The sequence below is a fragment of the Scyliorhinus torazame genome, chromosome 16 (assembly GCF_047496885.1).
Source record: "Scyliorhinus torazame isolate Kashiwa2021f chromosome 16, sScyTor2.1, whole genome shotgun sequence".
Lineage (NCBI taxonomy): Eukaryota > Metazoa > Chordata > Chondrichthyes > Carcharhiniformes > Scyliorhinidae > Scyliorhinus > Scyliorhinus torazame.
In genome coordinates this window covers 14,651,655-14,671,057 of record NC_092722.1, presented here as the reverse complement: position 1 = coordinate 14,671,057, position 19,403 = coordinate 14,651,655, and the positions used below count along the sequence as shown (strand labels likewise).

The following is a 19,403-nucleotide window of genomic DNA, read 5'->3' as shown; positions in this document are numbered from 1 at the left end:
GTTGTGAGATTTCTTACTGTGCCCACCCCAGTCCAACGCCGGCATCGCCACATCATGAAATAAAGAAACCTTGGGTGGGCCTTAACTCTGGACAATCATTGCACAGGTTTTGTATCAGTTTGCAGCACTTCACACAGACATTGCTAAAGTTAATAAAAAATGCGCCTTCAAAGGATTAGCCAGCACAAATCAAGAAGAACCCAAGAAAACAGGAGGTGAAGTGGGGAAAGAAACAGTAACGATGCCCGGCCTAGCTGAAAAATGGAAAGGAAATATAATGAATAATATTTCTTACCTCTAGACCCTAAAAACCTGGAATCCCTACAGCGCAGAAGGAGGCCATTCGGCCCATTGAGTCTGCGCCAACCCCCTGAAAGAGCACCGAACCTAGGCCCACTTCCCCGCCTATTCCCTATTGTAGCCACTTAAAATGGCTAACTCCCGATTAGAATGGCCAAACCCCGATTTAAAATGGCGAACGGAAGAGGCTGATGGGAAAATCAGCCAACAGGACTCAAACAGACAGCTGCAGGTAAAACTGTGTATTCGCCTCTGGGGAGGCCAGACAGAATCGATACCTGCAGCCATCAACACAACAACACACCAGCCATCTGCATAGTAAGTAGCAATCCCGGGAACAATATGCTACAAATTAGAAACACAAACCCAACCCAGACTTTTCGGCGCCAGCAGGAACTTACACAAAGAGAGGTGAATGACCACCCCTCGATCAAGGAATCGCTCCAGCATTGGAGAATATCGAACCAAGTGATTGGGACCAAGTCCAATCACTTGGAACCAGGTACAAGGTCCGCCCCGAGAGGCGGGAAGCCCCTGGGGACTATAAGAATAGGGGCCAAGTTCAAAGCGGCCCTTCTTCTCCTCTCCGCACCCTTCGAGACCCTTCTGCTGACCCTCTACAACAGCCGCAAGAAACCGTAAGTCTTACTCCAATGCTCGCTACGAGATAGGCACTCTTGGCTATCGACCTGTATCAGCTTTGAATCCCGCAGGCTCAGAACCCATACGAAAGGCCATTAGTTTCCCTGACCTGGTGGGCCATTTCCAAAGTTAAGTATTGGCCTGTTAGTTGTAGGAATTAGCTTAGAAGTAGAATTAATGTATAAGTATTGATTGCTGTATATAATAAACGTGCGTTGATTTAACTCTTACTAAACGGTATGTTGGATTATTGATCATTACTCGGACTTGAACCACGTGGCGGTATCAGAAAGATACCTGGCGACTCAAGAGCAAAGGTGATAGAACAAGAGTAATTAAACTAAGGCTAAAACGAGCAACACTATGACCCCACCTAACCTCCACTTCGTTGGACTCTGGGAGGAAACTGGAGCAGCCGGAGGAAACCCACGTAGACACGGGGAGAACATGAAAACTCCACACAGACAGTCACCCGAGGTCGAATCAAACTCATCTCTAAGGTGGCAAAAGATGTTAAGGCGCTCCAGAGGAGCATTATCGAATTTGGTCAGAGAGGTAAGTTTTAACGAGTATCTTAAAGGAGGAAAGAGAGTTATGGAATCAGAGAGGTTTAAGGAGGGGATTCCAGAGCTTCCATGGCTGTGAGTGGTGAAGTGATTAAAATCGGGAGTGCGCAAGTGCACAAGTCACAAACCTCTACACCGCTCTCCAACCTTTCGTAATCTGTGAATATTAGGTATCATAACCAATGTCCTTCTGGAGAGTATGTCACGTGATTCGTGATGACATCACCAGAGGCACTTGGGAGATTTTCCCTCTTTTACACCGAGGACTGTGAACAAGCAGCACAACAGTTCCGTAATAACAATTGGTTACGCAACCTATGGTGTGGCAACCTGCTTCTCCTTTATCTTCAACTGTGAAGCAAAGGCAAAACCCCTTCAAATATTACAATAAAAGATAAAGCTGCTGGCGAGGATGTTCTTTCCAGTAAAACAGTCAGAAGAAACAACTCAGACTTGGACCTCGAGGCAAGGATCGATTTTCAGGAAACCGCTCCACCATTGATTGAAGTGCGGTAAATCTCGCCATTGGAAACAGGTTTTTTTTAGCCTTTGCGGAACACAGAGGGCTGGATTCTCTGTCGTCAGGATTCTGCATTTTGCCGGCAGCCTGGAGATTTCCCGACAGCGTAGGGCTGTCCCCAATGGGAAACCCCATTGGCTGGCTGGCGAGAGGGAGAATCCCGGGGGCTAGCCGCACCAGATTTCCGATGGAGAATCCCACCCAAGGTGTTTATTAATTTTTAAATTAATAGAAATTAATAGAAAGCACGTCGGGCCTTTCCCTAATTTTCTTTACTACTCTACCACGACGTGGGAGTCGGAAGCGGGAAATGAAGAGAAATTGTTTTCACCCAGTGCGTCAGCGGCAACGCTGGTCGATTAAAACAATCGGTGGGCTCAGAACCTCCCAGAAAACGAGAAAAGGAAAGGAATAGAGGGAGAGTCTTTTCCAGCTGCGCGCCTTCGCACGTGGCGGGCTGCAGGGCGGATCCTCGAGCTCATTGAGAGAGCAATCTGCTTTTGGAAAAAGCAACTGCTCCAAAAGGAAAAGTTGCCTGAAAGCCACTGCCAAACCAAGAAAAGAACATTTTTAAAGATTCAAAAATGACACAAACTAAATTGGAAGAGAAATACATTAGAGGGGAAGAAAGGTTAAAGAAAGTACTACAACTTAAGAACTAGTAACTGCGATGCCAGGACAAGGTGGCACTATGGAACCATTCAATGAGAATGCGGAATCATAGTGCTCCTATGAAGGGAGGCTCCAATACCATCCTGCTGCAAACAGGATCCTGGATGAAATTAAAGTAGCAACTTCTTTGAGTGTGATATTACAAAGTCTTGTCCATCCTGCAAAGCCTGGTACAATAACACACAAGGAATTAACAAAGACCCTTGAAGAAAACTAATCAGCAAACCATTAATCACAGCTGAGATTTTGGCCGGGATTCTCCCTTTTGGGGACTAAGTCCCCATGCCCGCCGGAAAACGGGCGGGAATCACTCCGGAATTTCTCCTCGAAGGTCCGGGGTGATTCTCCGTTTATCAGGGGGCCAGCAGGGCCCCAGCGTGCGTCCCGCAGCTCTGGCTGCCGGCGCGACCCTGCTATCCAGACCGCTCGGCCGCACATGCGGCAGCCCACTTCGGCACGGGCGGCGCCGACATGGCGGAGCCACACAGCGGGCCCGTGCGGAGTAAGGTAGTTCCCCTCCAGATCGCGATGACCCGCAGATCGGTGGCCCCTTATCGCGGGCCTGGCCACCGCTGAGGCCCCCCTGCAGAGTCAGATTCCCCCTGCCTTCCACCAGGACCGCCACCATAGCAGTGGGTCAGAGCTCCCGCCGGGTGGGACCAGATGTAAACCACGCCGGCGGGAGTTCAGTCAGTCGCCCGCTGAAGGTCAACTATTTTCAGATAGGTAAAAAGTCTATGTTAATGTAAATATTAAAGCCCAGTTTTCATACCCATTTTACTCATAACCTTAGGTCATGACAAAACACATAACTTAAACAGAAGCACAAAAGCCTGACACATCCACAAACTAATTGGAGATAAAAACAACATTTGTGCTTACAATATGAATGAACTATTGTTCTAATGAACAGATTTCAAAGTTAGTTTCATATTAAGAAATGAACTGTGCCAGTAATCAAGATCAAGGTCGAAAAAAGCAATATTGAAGACACCATTGTCCAGAATATGGATAAAGTAAAGTCAGCAGAAAACCAGCAAAAACTAGTCTTGATAACAGCACAAAATCGCATTCCATAGCATACACAAATATTCAAACATGAAACTTATGTTGCACATTGAGGATTGACAGTGAACCATCGAATCAAATGTATTTAATTCTCACCCAAACCAATTAGGACGACAGAGAGGTGTAGACAGATGGCTTCAGACTGATAACAATCTCCTTAAACATGAGGGTCTGCACAGCTATTTTATTCCAGGATCACTCTATACTTTGATCTAACTATTCTCTATCTCTATTTTCATATTTTCACTTTTCCACTCCAACTATTGAAGTTCATGCAAGCTGTTTTGCCGTAAGCAAGAAACCACGGGGGCGATTCTCCCAAATGGAGCCCAAGTGTTCGCGCCGTCGTGAATGCCGTCGCGTTTCACGACGGCGTGAAACGGGCATGGGGACGACCGATTCTGTCCCCCACAGGGGCCAGCATGGCACTGGAGCAGTTCACGCCGCTCCAGCCTCCCTTCCCGGCATCAAATGGGCGCCGCGCCAACCCACCCATGCGCAGTTGGGCCGCGCCAACCTGCGCATGCGCGGGGGACTTCTTCAGCGTGCCGGCCCCGACTCAACATGGCGTCGGTGTTCAGGGGCCGGCCGCGCAGGAAGGTAGGCCCGGGGGGGGGGGGGGTGGAGAGGCCGGCCTGCCGATCGGTGGACCCCGATGGCGGGCCAGACGCCATTGGAGGCCCCCCCCCGGGGACGGAGACCCCCTCCCCGCCCGACAGGCCCCCCGCGACCATTCGCGCAGAGTTCCCGCCGGCAACGACCAGGGGTGAACAGCGCCGGCGGGACTCTGTCGTATCCGCGCGGCCGCTTGGCCCATCCGGGCCGGAGAGTCGGTGGCCCCGCCGATTCCAGCGGCATGCGGCTGGCTCCGCGCCAAACGCACCGGTGCAAATGGCGCCGATTCTCCGCACCTCGGAGAATCGCGCGCCAGCATCGGGGCTTCGTGGCGCGGTTGCAGGGATTCTCCGGCCCGGCGTGAGGCTCGGAGAATCCCCCCCCCCCCCCTCATTTCTGTATTATTTTGAAAGTTAACTTGTTTTATAAATTACTTCTCTTTAAGTCCTTTGCTAGCTGGACTTTATTGAGAATAGATTTGTTTCTATGAATTGTAACCAAGTAGAGGCAATAAAAGATCCTTATTTGCATCCGAGATGTTTAACTCAAATTTCTGCTGTGTTTTAGTGTTGCAAGACTTCACTAGATACGCATGGTAGATGTCTACTCCCGCGGAGAATCGCTGCGGGGGCCTATTTCAGGTGCGATTGCCACCAATTTTCCGGTCGCCTGAGAATCGGCCGCCCGGCGTCGGAGCGGCGTGGTGGGAATTTCCCACGCCCCCGCTGATTCTCCGACCCGGCGCGGGCTCGGAGAATCCTGGCCATTATCTATGTAATCAAGGAGATGGTGAAAATATTCCACAATTTGTAATACAGAGACTAGTCAAGAATTGTGAGTTTCGATCAAACCTTGAGGACCAGCTGCGAGACAGACTTGTGTGCGGATTGAGAAACGAGACGATTGCTGACAGAAAGCACTCCAGCACTCAAACTTGCTGTTGAAATAGCAGTTTCTCCCAAGTGGGAGCTGGTGCCAAAGTTAACAAGCCCGCCAGAGGTGTGCCCTGGTGTAGCTCCTTACATCAGGTGAATGAAGAAGTCCCCTTCACTCACCTGATGAAGGAGCTGCGCTCGGAAAGCTAGTGATTCCAAATAAACCTGTTGGACTTTAACCTGGTGTTGTAAGACTTCTAGCTGGCTTAGGAACCTCCGGTGTAAGATTCTCCCCATGTTTGAATGGGTCTCACTTCCACAACCAATTGATGTGCAGGGTGGGAGAATCAGCCACGCTAAACTGCCCCTTAATTGGAAAAAAAGGAATTGGGTCCTCTAAATTTATTAACAAAAAAAGGTAACCTACGGTGTAGGAAACTGGTTATCCTTTATCTTCTACTGTGAAGTAAAAGCAAAAGCTCATGAAATTTAATAGATAATAGTTCTTAAAATCCATGGAAACAGTGGTTTGGACTGTGGCTGTAACATCCTGTTGCCCAGCGCTCCACAGTGCCAGTGAGCCTAGCCACAGAGAAGACAGCACTACACTCTTGTGATAAGAGCTGGGCTGGTTTAGCACAGGGGGCTAAATAGCTGACTTGTAATGCAGAACAATGCCAGCAGCGTGGGTTCAATTCCCATACCGGCCTCCCCGAACAGGCACCTGTGGTGATATGCATCACTGTATATACACAAGGGGTTAATGTAAATACACTACAACAAAGTAACCACTAGAGGGAGCACCAGAGATGTCTTGACATGCAGACATACAGCCAATGGGTCATTACAACAGGGCACAACCAATGGGTAATCAGGACACCCAGAGGTGGCATTACCACAAGGGGGCACTTCACAACCCATATAAAAGAACTGGGCACACACGCTCTGCCTCTTTTCCACAGACAGACATCTAGAGAGTACATCGGGGTTGATCAACAGCATCACACCCAGCACATGGCTTAGAGCAGGCTGGTAAAGAACTGTGTTAACAGTTCAATAAACAATTGAACTCATTTCATAGTCTGGAGCTTCCTTTGTCAAAGCATACATCAAGGAAGCAGCTTATGCTACACGAAGCAGAGGAACACAACAGCACCGGAATGTGGCGACTAGGGGCTTTTCACAGTAACTTCATTGAAGCCTACTTGTGACAATAAGCGATTATTGGATTCTTTGAAGAAATAACTAAAGTAGTAGACCAGGGAAAGTCAATGGATATAATTTACATGGAAGTCCAGAAGACAGTCAATAATATTTTACATGAGAGATTGTTAGCTAAAATGATAGCTCATTGGAATTAAAGGTAAATAATTGACCTGATTAGATTACTTTGATATTAAAAGACGTGAGGATAACAGATATGTATTGGAAGGAAGTGACCTCAAGGATATGTGCTGTGGCCTTAACTATTTTTATCCATGACTTAGATAAAACAATAGCCAGCCATATGTCCAAGTTTGTCTATGATGGAAAGATTGGTGATATAGGAAGTAATATTGATAGGATCATGAAACTTTGATAGAATAAACTGAGTGGCTAAAACATGATTCATTTTAATGCAGATAAATGTGAAATCATTCATTTTGGACCAAGAGGGGAAAGATCCTAACTCTAGAGGTGCAAAGAGATTTAGGGGTCTATGTACACAGATCATTAAAATGTCAGAATCGGGTAACAAAAAATAATCAGAAGAGCGAATGGAATATCGGTCTTTATAATTAGAGAGCTAGAATATATAAGGGAGGAATTTTTGCTGTAGCAATGCTATTAAACCGCATCCGGAGAACCATGTATAGTTCTGGGAATCACACACTTTAGAAAGGCTATATTAGTCTTGGAAAGAGTGCAGTGCTTTCATCAGAATGTTAACAGGGTTGTGGGGAGAAACTACATAGGGGGTCAGCTTGTGTTCCCTGGAATACATAAGGTTAAGGAGTAACTTGACTGAGGTTTTCAGGACTTTGAAAGAAATTGGTAGGGGGGATACAGAGAACCATTTTCTGCTTTGGGAAAAGGGGGCATCATGTTAAAAATCAGAGCCGGACCATTCAGGAGAGATGCTGTAAAACACCTCTTCATGCAGAGGGTGGGACGAGTGTGGAACTCTCTCCCTCAAAATGCAGCCGATGCCAGCTCAATTAAGGATGCTAAATCTGAAACTGATAGATATGCTACGAAGTAATGGCAGGTAAATGATGTTCAAAACACAGATCACCGGTGGATGTATCGACACCACATGAGCTGCAGTGGTTCAAGAAGGCAGCTCACCACCAAACCTCCTCTCAAGGGCAATTCTGGATGGGCGATACCTGCTGGCCTAGCCAGCAACGCCCACATCCTGTGAACGAATAAAAAGAAAAGCCACAATCTCACTGACTAGCAGGACTGCCTCGAGCAGCCGAATAACCTGCTCCTGTTCCTGTGCTCCCACAGATTGGTCCATGGAAGGATGAATCCCAGTTAAGACATGTCACAAAAAGAAGAAATGGAAAGTTATTCACTGGCCTTCCAGTCAATGATACATCATAAAAGCAAATGTCAAGTTTTAACCTGTTTGGTTGTGGATAGACGGGGAAGGGAAACTAATATGTTGGAATGGTGGAAAGAAAGAGTACCTTCCATAATTTCAAAGAAAGCGAGGCGTTCACTTCTCACATCCATCCGGTACGTTTCAGGATAAAACTCTGCCATTTTCAGAAATCTAGAGGAGGGAAAAGATATTAATAGCATTTACACATCATTGTTTCACAGTTTCAGGATGTCCCAGAGCACGTTACAGCCAAAATAATTATAGGGAGATTTGATGGAGCTGATCAAAATGAAGAAGGATTTTGTTGGAGTGGGCAGGGAGAAGCTTCTTTCCAGTGGCAGAAGGGGCGGTCACCAAAGGGGGCAGATTTAAGATGGATGGCACAAGAAACAAACACAACATGCAGGCGGAGGCAGAGACTTGTTCTGATCTGGAATGCACTGCTGAAGAGATGGTAAACACATTTTCAGCCGTGGCTTCAAGAGAGAATGGGATACATACTTTAAAAGGAAAAACAAATTGCAGAGAAAGAGGGGAAATGGGATGGATTGGATTTTAGAGAGCCGATACAGAAATGCCGGAGCTTCTGTGCTCACCCTGATTCCGAGATAAACATGACATTTCTGGAATGGTACAGAGGAAAGGGCCACAACGTTGGGAAGAAAGCAAGGATTGGTAAGGAGATTCAGAATCAATGAATGAATGAAAATCGCTTATTGTCACAAGTAGGCTTCAAATGAAGTTACTGTGAAAAGCCCCTAGTCGTCACATTCCGGCGCCTGTTCGGGGAGGCTGGTACGGGAATTGAACCAAGCTGCTGGCCTGCCTTCAAAGCCAGCTCTTTAGCCCTGTGCTAAACCAGCTTAAGCTTAATCAGATGAGAGAGAGTGAATTAAGCATTGGGGTAGAAGATGGGGGGGGGGGGGGGGGGGGAGGTTGCAAGAATTAGGGAAGGCAGGCATTTTAAACCTCAAAACTCAAAAGAATCCTCAAATTTGATGAGAAACATTTTCACCAGGAGTCCAGATTTGTGTCTTATAGAAACATTGAGAATGACATATATATAATACATCACTGAAGTACCTAACTTACACCTGTTTGCAAATGGACAGCTAACCAGTGAATAGCATGTTTTGTCCTGCTTTAATTATTTATTGACTACAAATGATTCACCTTACACTGAGTATTTTAAACATCTGCAGGTGAAATTGTATAATTTGACCTCACGAAAACATCTGTTGTGGCAGACATGCTCCATTTAAATGGACAAAGCAGAACAGATGTTACTTAAATTATCAAAGCAAAATATTAATAACCAGGTGAATGGCCCCTATCCTATTTCAGCAGAGGTAAATCTTCACAATTCCACAGTTTACACAGCCCGCATTCATTTCATGTTGGGTACACGGCACAAACCCTAAATTCCTCCTAAAATGAGAGTGCTTCACCAGAAATTGCCTCAGGCCCCCTTGATCAGCCATTCTAGCTTAGACGCAACCTTAGCAGAAACCCCCAGATGGGCAAAGCTACGTCTGTCAATGGGAAGAAAATTCACAGCATTTGTGTTCCACCGTGCAGGATGTTTGATGATTTTATTTTCACACAATGGGATTCTGTTAAGCTTCGGTTTGTGTTTCAAAACAAAGTGAGTTTGCACAGGTTAAGAGAAAGCCACCGTTTGAGGTCATTGTAAAATGTGGAATAATGGCAAACTGTTTGGGGACTATCCCAACTCCCAGTTTATTTAAAACGTTTAGTCTCATTCTAGGTCTAACGGTCAAGCTGGCCAGTGACGCTGAGAAATCTGGCATCTCATCTCAGACAACCCAACAATTGATTATATGCGTGGTGGAGTCCATTATTTAATTTGCTTGGTCGTTGAATGAGGAATTGGAAGATATTGCAGACCTTGAGGAAGAGGTTTGGTGGGTTGGACCTGCCAAGGATTCTCCTTGAATCCTTACTAGGAGAACATGTCAGATATCCTGCATGTCTGCTTCCATGTGCCAGAATGAACAGGGCAAAATAATCCAGGGACAATTAGGTTTTGAACAGATGGTTGTGAGACCCAAGCCTTGGCTCAGAATTGGTAGCGAAAAACAAATTTTTTGACGTCAAAAGGTGTCTGAAAGTGAAGTAAAGTGGAGCCAAAAGCAAGTTCATCATCTCACAAAAAGAGAGGGCGGGCGATGGCTTATCGTTTTCCTGTCTTTGAGCAAAATTTAGTTTGGCTGCTGCTCTCTATGTTTCCATTCAATCTAAGAGGTACAGGGGTTTAATGATTTGCGTCTTGCCTCGCCTGGCCAGTCTTTGCTCGTTCTGCCCTCAGAGAGATCATTGAAGTGTTTCTAAGGGCAGGTGTGAAAAACATGAGGCTGAATTTTCTTTCATGACATTAGGACCGTTTCTGGGTCCGGAGGCCTCAGCATTTCAGTCGTGCAGCCAGCCCCCAGCTTAATTTTACTGGGAGGCGGCTAATGAGTAGCCTGCCACTGCATCTGGCCATCCAATTAGCGAAGGCAGATAGCAGAAGAATGCAGATGGGCTAATTAGAGAGGCTGAAGAACCCCCATTCTTCTGGCCCTCGTCTTTAAATACATAACCTCTTCCTTTGCTCCACCCTTGGTGACTGTGCCATCAGCTTCGTAATTTCCACTTTCTGGAATACCATCCCAATGCCTCTCGAAAACTGAATTAATCAACCAGTATTTTGATTATCCCATTTAAATTCTCCTCTATTAATGCAATATCTATCTTTCCTCATATCTTTATGAAGAGACTTGGGATATTTATCCAATTTAAGGTTGACTGCATATAAACGTGAACAGATCTTGTTGTGGAAATATGCAGGGAACTAATTATCTTACCTGGGATATATAATCTTTCTATATTTAGTTACTACTTGCTCAAAGATCTTCAGGGAAGAACAGAGGCCAACCTTGGTGGTCAGATGTCTGTTGTTTGGGATCTGGTTTAACAGCTGCTTACCTGTCAGAATGAGAGAAATGAAAGCCATACTTATTAGGAAAGCCAATTAACAATACACAATTATGGGAAATGATGAATGCTTATAAGCCTCAAAATTTCCAAGATTTCTGCATATCCTTGGCCACTTCCTGATATACAATGTAGTGATCTCTCTGATATACCAAGATTCTTTTGATGTACCACGTATGGAAAGGAAGTAAAGTCGCTGTGGTCCCAGAGGACAATAGGCTGCTCCCTACTTTTGAGAGAGCGAGCTGACTAGCGATGATTTAACCTGGGGGTCACCACACCTCAGGCGAGGAATAATGCCGAGAAGGTGGGGCCTTCATGGTAAGCTCAGCCAGTGCGGGAATTGAACATGCGCTGTTGGCATCGCTCCGCATCACGTACCAACCATCCAGCCAACTGAGCTAACCGCCATGTATGTTAGATGTATTTGGTCTCTTTGTTTCAATGTGGTCCAGCCGTATCTATATCAGTGACAGAAATAGTAAAACATGGGGTTGGAATGTACTGTGGGCTCGGGGGAACCCGATATATGCACTTTTGCACCTTCCAAAATACACATCAGACCCACCTATGACATTGGCAGGGATTTCGATCTTTTCACACACGGGTCAGGTTTAGCAGTGCATTTTTGCAAGTCGAAATGAGGAGTGTGGATCCAGATGGCAGTTCATTAGAAGGCCCACCTCTATTTTACAACTTAGTAACCCAGCTCCCAACATCATTTAATGGCCCCCTAAATCTCATCCCTCAACCTGTTCATCGCCTCATGCCCTCCCACCACCACCACCCCTGACCATATATCCCTCCATGTCATCCCATGCATGTTAAGCTTGTAAACAACCAAAAAACCACATCAAAGACCTCTGTTATTACAGCCTCTTAAAAGTTTCAGTTGTTCTTAGATAATAGACAGCCTCCTGAAACCATTAACAGCTTTTGAAATCCAGTCAAGTATTAAAAATAGCTACATCATTAAAAGAAATCTTTCAGATACATTGCCTGAAACTGACAGGAGAGAGTGTTCCATTTCCATTTCAAAGCAGTGTTTCTGCCAATCCATGGACAGGAGTAGATACAGATACTTTCTTCAACTTTCAAAAGCAGGTTTTCTTTTAATAGCCAGATTTAAATCAGAGCATAAAACATATAAGCAGAGTCTGACAGGACAATTTGTTTTACAATTTTTAATGCACTACGGCACATTCTTCAATGGAGAATGTATTGTAATGCACAACAACACTTGCACAATGCCGGTCAGATCCCTATGATGAACCACTGCATTAAAACACATCTGCATTACAATGCAGCATCTAATAGTGACATTTGAAGAAATCAAAACATTTTACGCTTACCTTTCAGAATGTTGCCACCCTCACTGCTTACCACAGTGGTCACAAACTTTCCAAGGAGATGCATTTTTAAGGACTTCCAAAACCTTCACCAGAACACGAAAATCATGTACAGGAGGAATTAGTACTTTCCTGTGGTCCTCGCAATGGGAACCCTGATCTAAGAAGAGGTGCAAGTGCCTTTTGCACCCTAGGTTTTCCCAATCCATGGCGAGATAGAGGAAAATTGATTTTCCAGCAAAGAAAATTACGTTCAGAACTTTGCACCTTATTCTCAAAAAATGAGGGGTAATCCCATTGAAATTAGCAAAATACCCAAAGGGATGGACAGGGTAAATGTAGGTGAGGTGTTTCTCCTGGTTGGGGGGTCTAGCAGCGAACACATTTTCAAAATAAGGGGGAAGCCACTTCGGGCCAAGATGAGGAGAATTTTGTTTTACACAGAGGATCGTGAATCTTTGGAATTCTCTAGCCCAGAGGGCTGCGGAAGCTCAGTCATTGAGTATGTTTAACGCAGACATTGGCAGATTTCTAAGTAACAGTGACAAAAAGGGAAGTGGGGATAGTGGAAAAAGCATTAAAGTGGATGATTAGCCATGATTGTACTGAATGGTGGAGCAGGTTTGATGGGCTGAATGGCCTCCTCCCGCTCCATTGGGAGATGGAGATCCGGCCTTGGGGCTGAGTATAGAAGACACACTCCTGGTAAAATCCTGAACCATATCTATGAGGACATCCCAGGCTTGAAATGTACAAAGTCAACTGCTCTTAACTCAGGGTTATGGTGGAAGCACTGAAACTTGCCTCGATGTCTGTAGTGGGGGGAAAAAAAGAGGAAAACTATCAGCTTGAGTTCCAGTTGTTGATAACTGGCAGTGTAGCTGGCTGGAAAGTTTGTGCGCCTGGCGGCTGGACAAAAAAACAGAGGCCAGTCATGATATCCTCCAATAGCTGAGTCACAGGAAAAGTCCACACTTGAATAGTGGCTAGCTGGCTGGGCCTGGTGGAGAGACACACCAGACTGGTGATTGTGGAATCATGCTTTGACTGCCTTCCGGGCAGGACAGAGAGGAAAAGGAAAGATTAGAGGCAAACATGTGTAACTGACAGGGAATCTCGTACGATACTTCAATTTGCAAAGAAGCTTAATACAAATATGTATTAAATCAGTGGGTTATAAACAGAAAGAACGTCCATTGATATCTACCATCAGTTTCAGCAAGTAAAAAGAGAAGATGCATTTTTTCTTCCCAAAGTGAACGAAATCTAAGCTGTGCATACAAACGAGAATCTAAAAACTTGGGATTTTGAGTCTATTGTGTTACACTTACAACAGCTCCTGTATTTATTCATTCAGATAAATCTTTACCTTCTTGGAAGTAGTGGAAGTTGGTCAGAGTATTAATTTCACACCATTTTATGAAGTAGTCAGCTCTGTCATTGTCATAGATTCGCTTCCAACCCTTGTTCTCACAAAAGCTGACAACGCTGTATTGAAAAGAAACAACTTGAAATGAAGTGCAGGAGGCGACATTGAACAAAGCAAATGGCGATATGTTAATAATTTGTCCCTCTCCTCGCCTTGCTTCCCCAAGTCAGCATTTTCCAAGGAACTGGCTGCAGCCCTAGCAGCAGACAATGCAGACCGTGCTTCAGACTCTGATTGGTCGAGTACCCTGAGAGTGGGAAAACACTGATCTGAAGTTGTTGAGGTGACTTGGAGGGGGACACAGGCAGCGGTGAAAGCCAAGGTATCCTGTGCTTTTTCGCAAAACACAAGCAGCAAGTTTCTCAATCTCAAACCCGGGCTGAGGACAGCAGGTCAGAGCCAGGCAGCCAGCAGCGAGGAGAGGTCGTCGAGTGCGGTGAGGCGCGAGGTGTCAGTCACCGAGTGGAGAAGGGCCGACTCGACCCCCAGGCCGGGCTGAGGAGGGCTGGGTAAGCCATGGTGAGGCGGGCAAACCAGCAGCGAGGCCTGATTGTCGAGGTGAGGTGTGAGCCAGGGCGAAACTGGAAAGGGGACAAATCTGGGATGGGGAAAGTCTACGATGGGGGCAAAACTGGGAGTTGGGGGGGGGGGGGGGGGCACGGTAGCAGAGTGGTTAGCATTGTTGATTCGCAGCGCCAGAGTCCCGGGTTCGATTCCCGGCTTGGGTCACTGTCTGTGCGGAGTCTGCACGTTCTCCCCGTGTCTGCGTGGGTTTCCTCCGGGCGCTCCGGTTTCCTCCCACAAGTCCCGAAAGACGTGCTGTTCGGTGAATTGGACATTCTGAATTCTCCCTCAGTGTACCCGAACAGGCGCCGGAGTGTGGCAACTATGGGATTTTCAAAGTAACTTCATTGCAATGTTAATGTAAGCCTACTTGTGACAATCAAGATTATTATTATAAAACTGGGAGTGAGGTAAAATTGAGAGAAAGGACAAAGCTGGGATCGGGAGAAAGCAGGAGAGGGGGCAAAACTGGAGTACGAGGCAAAACTGGAGTACGAGGCAAAACTGGAGGAGGAGGCAAAACTGGAGGAGGGGCAAAGCTGGAGGAGGGGCAAAGCTGGAGGAGGAGGTAAAGCTGGAGGAGGGGCAAAGCTGGAGGAGGGGCAAAGCTGGAGGAGGAGGTAAAGCTGGAGGAGGGGCAAAGCTGGAGGAGGGGCAAAGCTGGAGGAGGAGGCAAAGCTGGAGGAGGGGCAATGCTGGAGGAGGAGGCAAAGCTGGAGGCGGGGCAAAGCTGGAGGAGGGGTAAAGCTGGAGGAGGGGCAACGCTGGAGGAGGAGGCAAAGCTGGAGGAGGGGCAAAGCTGGAGGAGGAGCAAAGCTGGAGGAGGGGCAAAGCTGGAGGAGGGAGCAAAGCTGGAGGAGGAGGTAAAGCTGGAGGAGGGGCAAAGCTGGAGGAGGAGGCAAAGCTGGAGGAGGGGCAAAGATGGAGGAGGGAGCAAAGCTGGAGGAGGAGGCAAAGCTGGAGGAGGGGCAAAGCAGGAGGAGGGGCAAAGCTGGAGGAGGGAGCAAAGCTGGAGGAGGAGGTAAAGCTGGAGGAAGGGGCAAAGCAGGAGGAGGGGCAACGCTGGAGGAGGGGCAAAGCTGGAGGAGGGGCAAAGCAGGAGGAGGGGCAAAGCTGGAAAGCATGTTTTTACAAGTTAAAAAGCAGTTAAGCAGCGATCAATTTGTATATTTGCGTGGATTGTTCCTTTCCGTACTGTGTGAGGGTGGGCGGGGTCACGAGGGGTGTGATGTCATCGGTGGGAGAGACGCACCATCACTTGGGCGGGTGGGCGGGCGGGGGGGGGGGGTCAGAAGCGATGGTGGCACGGGACCCCACAAAGTGTTAGTCCATCACTGGCTCTCGGCCTGACAAGGAGGCAACTGCCTAATGACCTGGGGCCAGCATTTTCTTTGGGATTGTTCCTGCTCTGTGTTTCCTCCTTAAAGTTATGGAAGAACAGGAGCAGCTTGGAAAAATCCTAGTTTTGCACTCCCGATGTCCTCCCTTCTCTCTCTCTCTGGTGAATTGCAACATGGTACACTGGACAACATACACAATAGGAACATCTATGCCAGTGGTTTGGATAATGATGCCTGGGGGCCACTTGAAACCCAGCCTCCTCTATCTCTTTGGTCCTTGGCAGATGTGCGTCTCCGTGCATTTCCAGACTATTAATGAAAACCGTCAGTTCTGGGAGGTTTCAGGACAAGAGAGAGGAACATATCGGTATTAGGGCGAAAAAGTAACAACTGTGCTGAAGCATAAAACTACACCAAATTAAAGTTTTGGGCACTCATTCGCAAGAAGGTAATGAAACAATATGAAATTATGAATATTGCACTAGGATATTCATTGTGTAATAACTTACAATGAAACTCTACTTTTATACATACAGGTCAGTTCCATTTGTGCCTGAAACGTAGAACATAGGCGTGCAATCTTTACAGTCATCCACCTTCTGGGATTTCTTGGGCCTGGGGCTCACGTCTCCTCTCGTTTTGAGGTGGGAGATGCTGTTACGAGACCTTGCATTTTCCAATTTATGTTGTGAGGCATCAGTTCCTGCAGCATGGGATGGGGGCAATTCAGAGGGAAGCGGGGCAAAGAGCATTAGGAGAGGCTTACAAGGCAGGAAGCTTTCACAAACGTTCAAAAGCAATGGCGATACCCACAGTTTCATCATTCTGTGCTCATTAGTGACCATTGCTGCCCCCATTACTCCAGTTAGGGAAATCAGAAAATCGCCAACAATTAAAACTCGGCTCATGGACGATGAAGAATCAATCCTGAGATGGGACCTTGCAACCGCTAAGTGCACCTTGGTAGGTCTGATCATTGCACGATATTAGAAGATACTATAAAAATGTTGTGGAGTGTGCTATGAACTTTGTACATATAGAAGGTGTCTCACAATAGAGTTTACATCACACCTCCGTTAAATCCCCCCCCTTAACCATCTCTGCTCTAAGGAAACAATCCCAGTTTCTTTCATCTCTTCATATTATTGAGGCCCCTCATCCCTGGTACAATTCTAGGAAGTCTTCTCTGTGCCCCCTCCAAAGCCCTGGCATCCTTCCTGAAGTGTGATGCCCAGGAATTGGGCACAACATCTACAGCTGAGGCTTTCCCAGTGATTTATGTACGGCTCTTTTATGTTGAGTGCCTTATTTCCCCTTTCTTTACTTTCGCCGTAATCATCTTGATCCATGGATACTTAATGGACATATGTCTTTAAATCAAGCAGGGGATATGAGGAATTCAAAAGTTGCAAAGGAGACCACTCTGCGAGCTTTGCACATCAAAAACTCAGACATAATAATCGCTTATTGTCACAAGTAGGCCTCAATGAAGTTACTGTGAAAAGCCCCTAGTCGCCACATTCCAGCGCCTGTTCGGGGAGGCCGGTACGGGAATTGAACCCGCGCTGTTGGCCTTGTTCTGCATTACAGGCCAGTTGTTTAGCCCACTGTGCTAAACCAGCCCCTCGTTACGGACTTTGTGGCACCCGAGAGATGGGGTGGGACTTGGTTCGACTGGTTGGCTGGTGGCCAATCAATTGGCCAAATGGCCGTATTCTGCCCGGTAACAGGTGGCAATTGAATCCAGCCTGGGTGGGGTGATTTCCAGAGGCCTAAGGGAAGCAGGATCGGGCCCCTGGATATTCAGAGAAAAGGACCTGCTCTCTTTCTCTCTCTCCAGGAAAGCTGCTGTATTTCTGAAACTGCAGAGACCTGAATGAATCCACAGCGAAAATCATTCCTGGAAAGGAGAATCCTCGACCTGAAAGCTTGTTCTGAAGGAAAGTGGGCTTTTGCAACAACCATCTGAAGCAAAGATCCTTGTCTTTTACTTTTCCTTATTATTTCAAGTGGAGAGTTTCCCATTACACTCCTGACTTGTGCCTTGTAGATTGGGGGGGGGTGGTCAGGCGGTGAGTTACTCATTGAACAACAGTGATCCATGTGGGACCCCACTTTACACTGTTGCCCGCTCTGAATAGTGCACCCTGGGCCAGTGCACGTGTCAATCCCAACCCCCATTTACCCGGAATCGCAACGCAGTTGAAATGAGCTTTTATTTTTAAATACCCAAAGTCTTTAGCTGCTGAATAATTACAGTCACCAGGTTTGTAAATGTAAATGCAATTAACTTTTTATTATTCACAGTAACCATAATTAAATAGGCAACAAATGCAACTGCTAAACTACTATCTAATCTCTTACGCCCCTAACTTCTGCTTTCTGTCTTGCAGCTAACTAGTCATCCATCCTGCTCTTTGTGCCCTGGACACACCATGCTCTGACCTTATTCAATCAAACTTCAAGTCCCAGGGTGGGTGGCACTGTGGTGATACAAAGAGGCTTTGTGATGTAGGCAGCATGTGACATGAAAAAGCCTTCACAAGAAGGATTGTCATCTCATCAAAGTAAAGTGATAGGAGGACACCTTTATTTGCTAGTTGTAAGATTCCTGCCATAAAACCATAAAACCATAAGATATAAGAGCAGAATTAGGCCACTCGGCCCATTGAGTCCGCTCTGTCTTTCAATCATGGCTGATATTTTTCTCATCCCCATTCTCCTGCCTTCTCCCCATACCCCCTGATCCCCTTATTAATCAAGAACCTATCTTTCTCTGTCTTAAAGATACTCTGATTTGGCCTCCGCAGCCTTCTGCGGCAAAGAGTTCCACAGATTCACCACCCTCTGGCTGAAGAAATTCCTCCTCACCCCTGTATTAAAGGACCGTCCCTTTAGTCTGAGATTGTGTCCTCTGGTTCTAGTTTCTCCTACAAGTGGAAACATCCTCTCCACGTCCACTCTATCCAGGCCTCGCATATCCTCTAAATTTCAATAAGGTCCCCCCTCATCCTTCTAAACGGCAACGAGTACAGACCCAGAGTCTTCAACCGTTCCTCGTACGACAAGCTCTTCATTCCAAGGATCATTCTTGTGAACCACCTCTGGACCCTTTCCAAGGCCAGCACATCCTTCCTTAGATGTGGGGCCCAAAGCTGCTCACAATATTCCAAATGGAGTCTCCACAATCTCGCCAATAGTTCAGGAACAAAACTCAATTCCAGAAACCAATGGGGTAGGCAGGTCGATTCCAGCCCTGTGATATTAATTGCATGTCCATGGATTCTGAAAGAGAACCCAGTCATAGGTCCCACTCCAGACTGCAATACAACGAGCTTTACCAGGGACAGAGTCCCTGTTGTGTGGAAGCCAAGAGATAGCAGGATCAGGGCTCAGTCTCCAGTTGGGAAGTTGCTGACTGCCATTGTTGAAGATCACACCTGAATAATGGCTACCCGAGGAAGGTACTGGAGAGTGCAGCCATCGGAGGGATCACCGCCATTGAATTGTCAGCACTTTCAGGATGTGAGGGATTGGAAGAAAATTGGAAAGTTGAAGAAAGGCCCAATGTCACATCCGGGCCTCCAGGTAGCATGACCTCCTACACCTTTGAGATGGTTGAGTTCAATTAGATCTGTCACACTTAATAAAACAACATTCAAGGTGACATAAATGCCTAGTAATCTTTTTTATCCTGCCCACCAACACTGAGCTATACAAATAAAGCTGTTAGTCCCATTGACATGTGGGAGTAGTAAAAGGACATACATGGTGTGATTGACTAGTTTGTACCATCAGTACAAATTTCATTGGTCAGCATATTTCAAAAATTAAGGCATGACGTATGGTAAATTTCACTCCAAAACTTAACATATT

The 19,403-nt window shown here is 46.5% G+C and overlaps 1 protein-coding gene across 3 annotated transcripts in view; it reads right to left on the bottom strand.

Annotated features, from left to right (window-relative positions):
- The window catches only part of LOC140392593 (protein polyglycylase TTLL10-like), a 67,002-nt gene that overhangs the window by 29,436 nt on the left and 18,163 nt on the right, over positions 1 to 19,403 (bottom strand). For 2 of the 3 annotated variants that reach the window (XM_072477991.1, XM_072477993.1), the window contains exons 3-6: positions 16,062 to 16,230; positions 13,564 to 13,682; positions 10,716 to 10,836; positions 7,934 to 8,019 (exon numbers count right to left, since the gene is read on the bottom strand). In XM_072477991.1, the coding sequence (XP_072334092.1) occupies positions 7,934 to 8,019; positions 10,716 to 10,836; positions 13,564 to 13,682; positions 16,062 to 16,230 (495 nt within the window). Of the gene's footprint in view, positions 1 to 7,933; positions 8,020 to 10,715; positions 10,837 to 13,563; positions 13,683 to 16,036; positions 16,231 to 19,403 lie in introns of all 3 variants that reach the window. The other variant, XM_072477994.1, reaches the window with a different exon arrangement.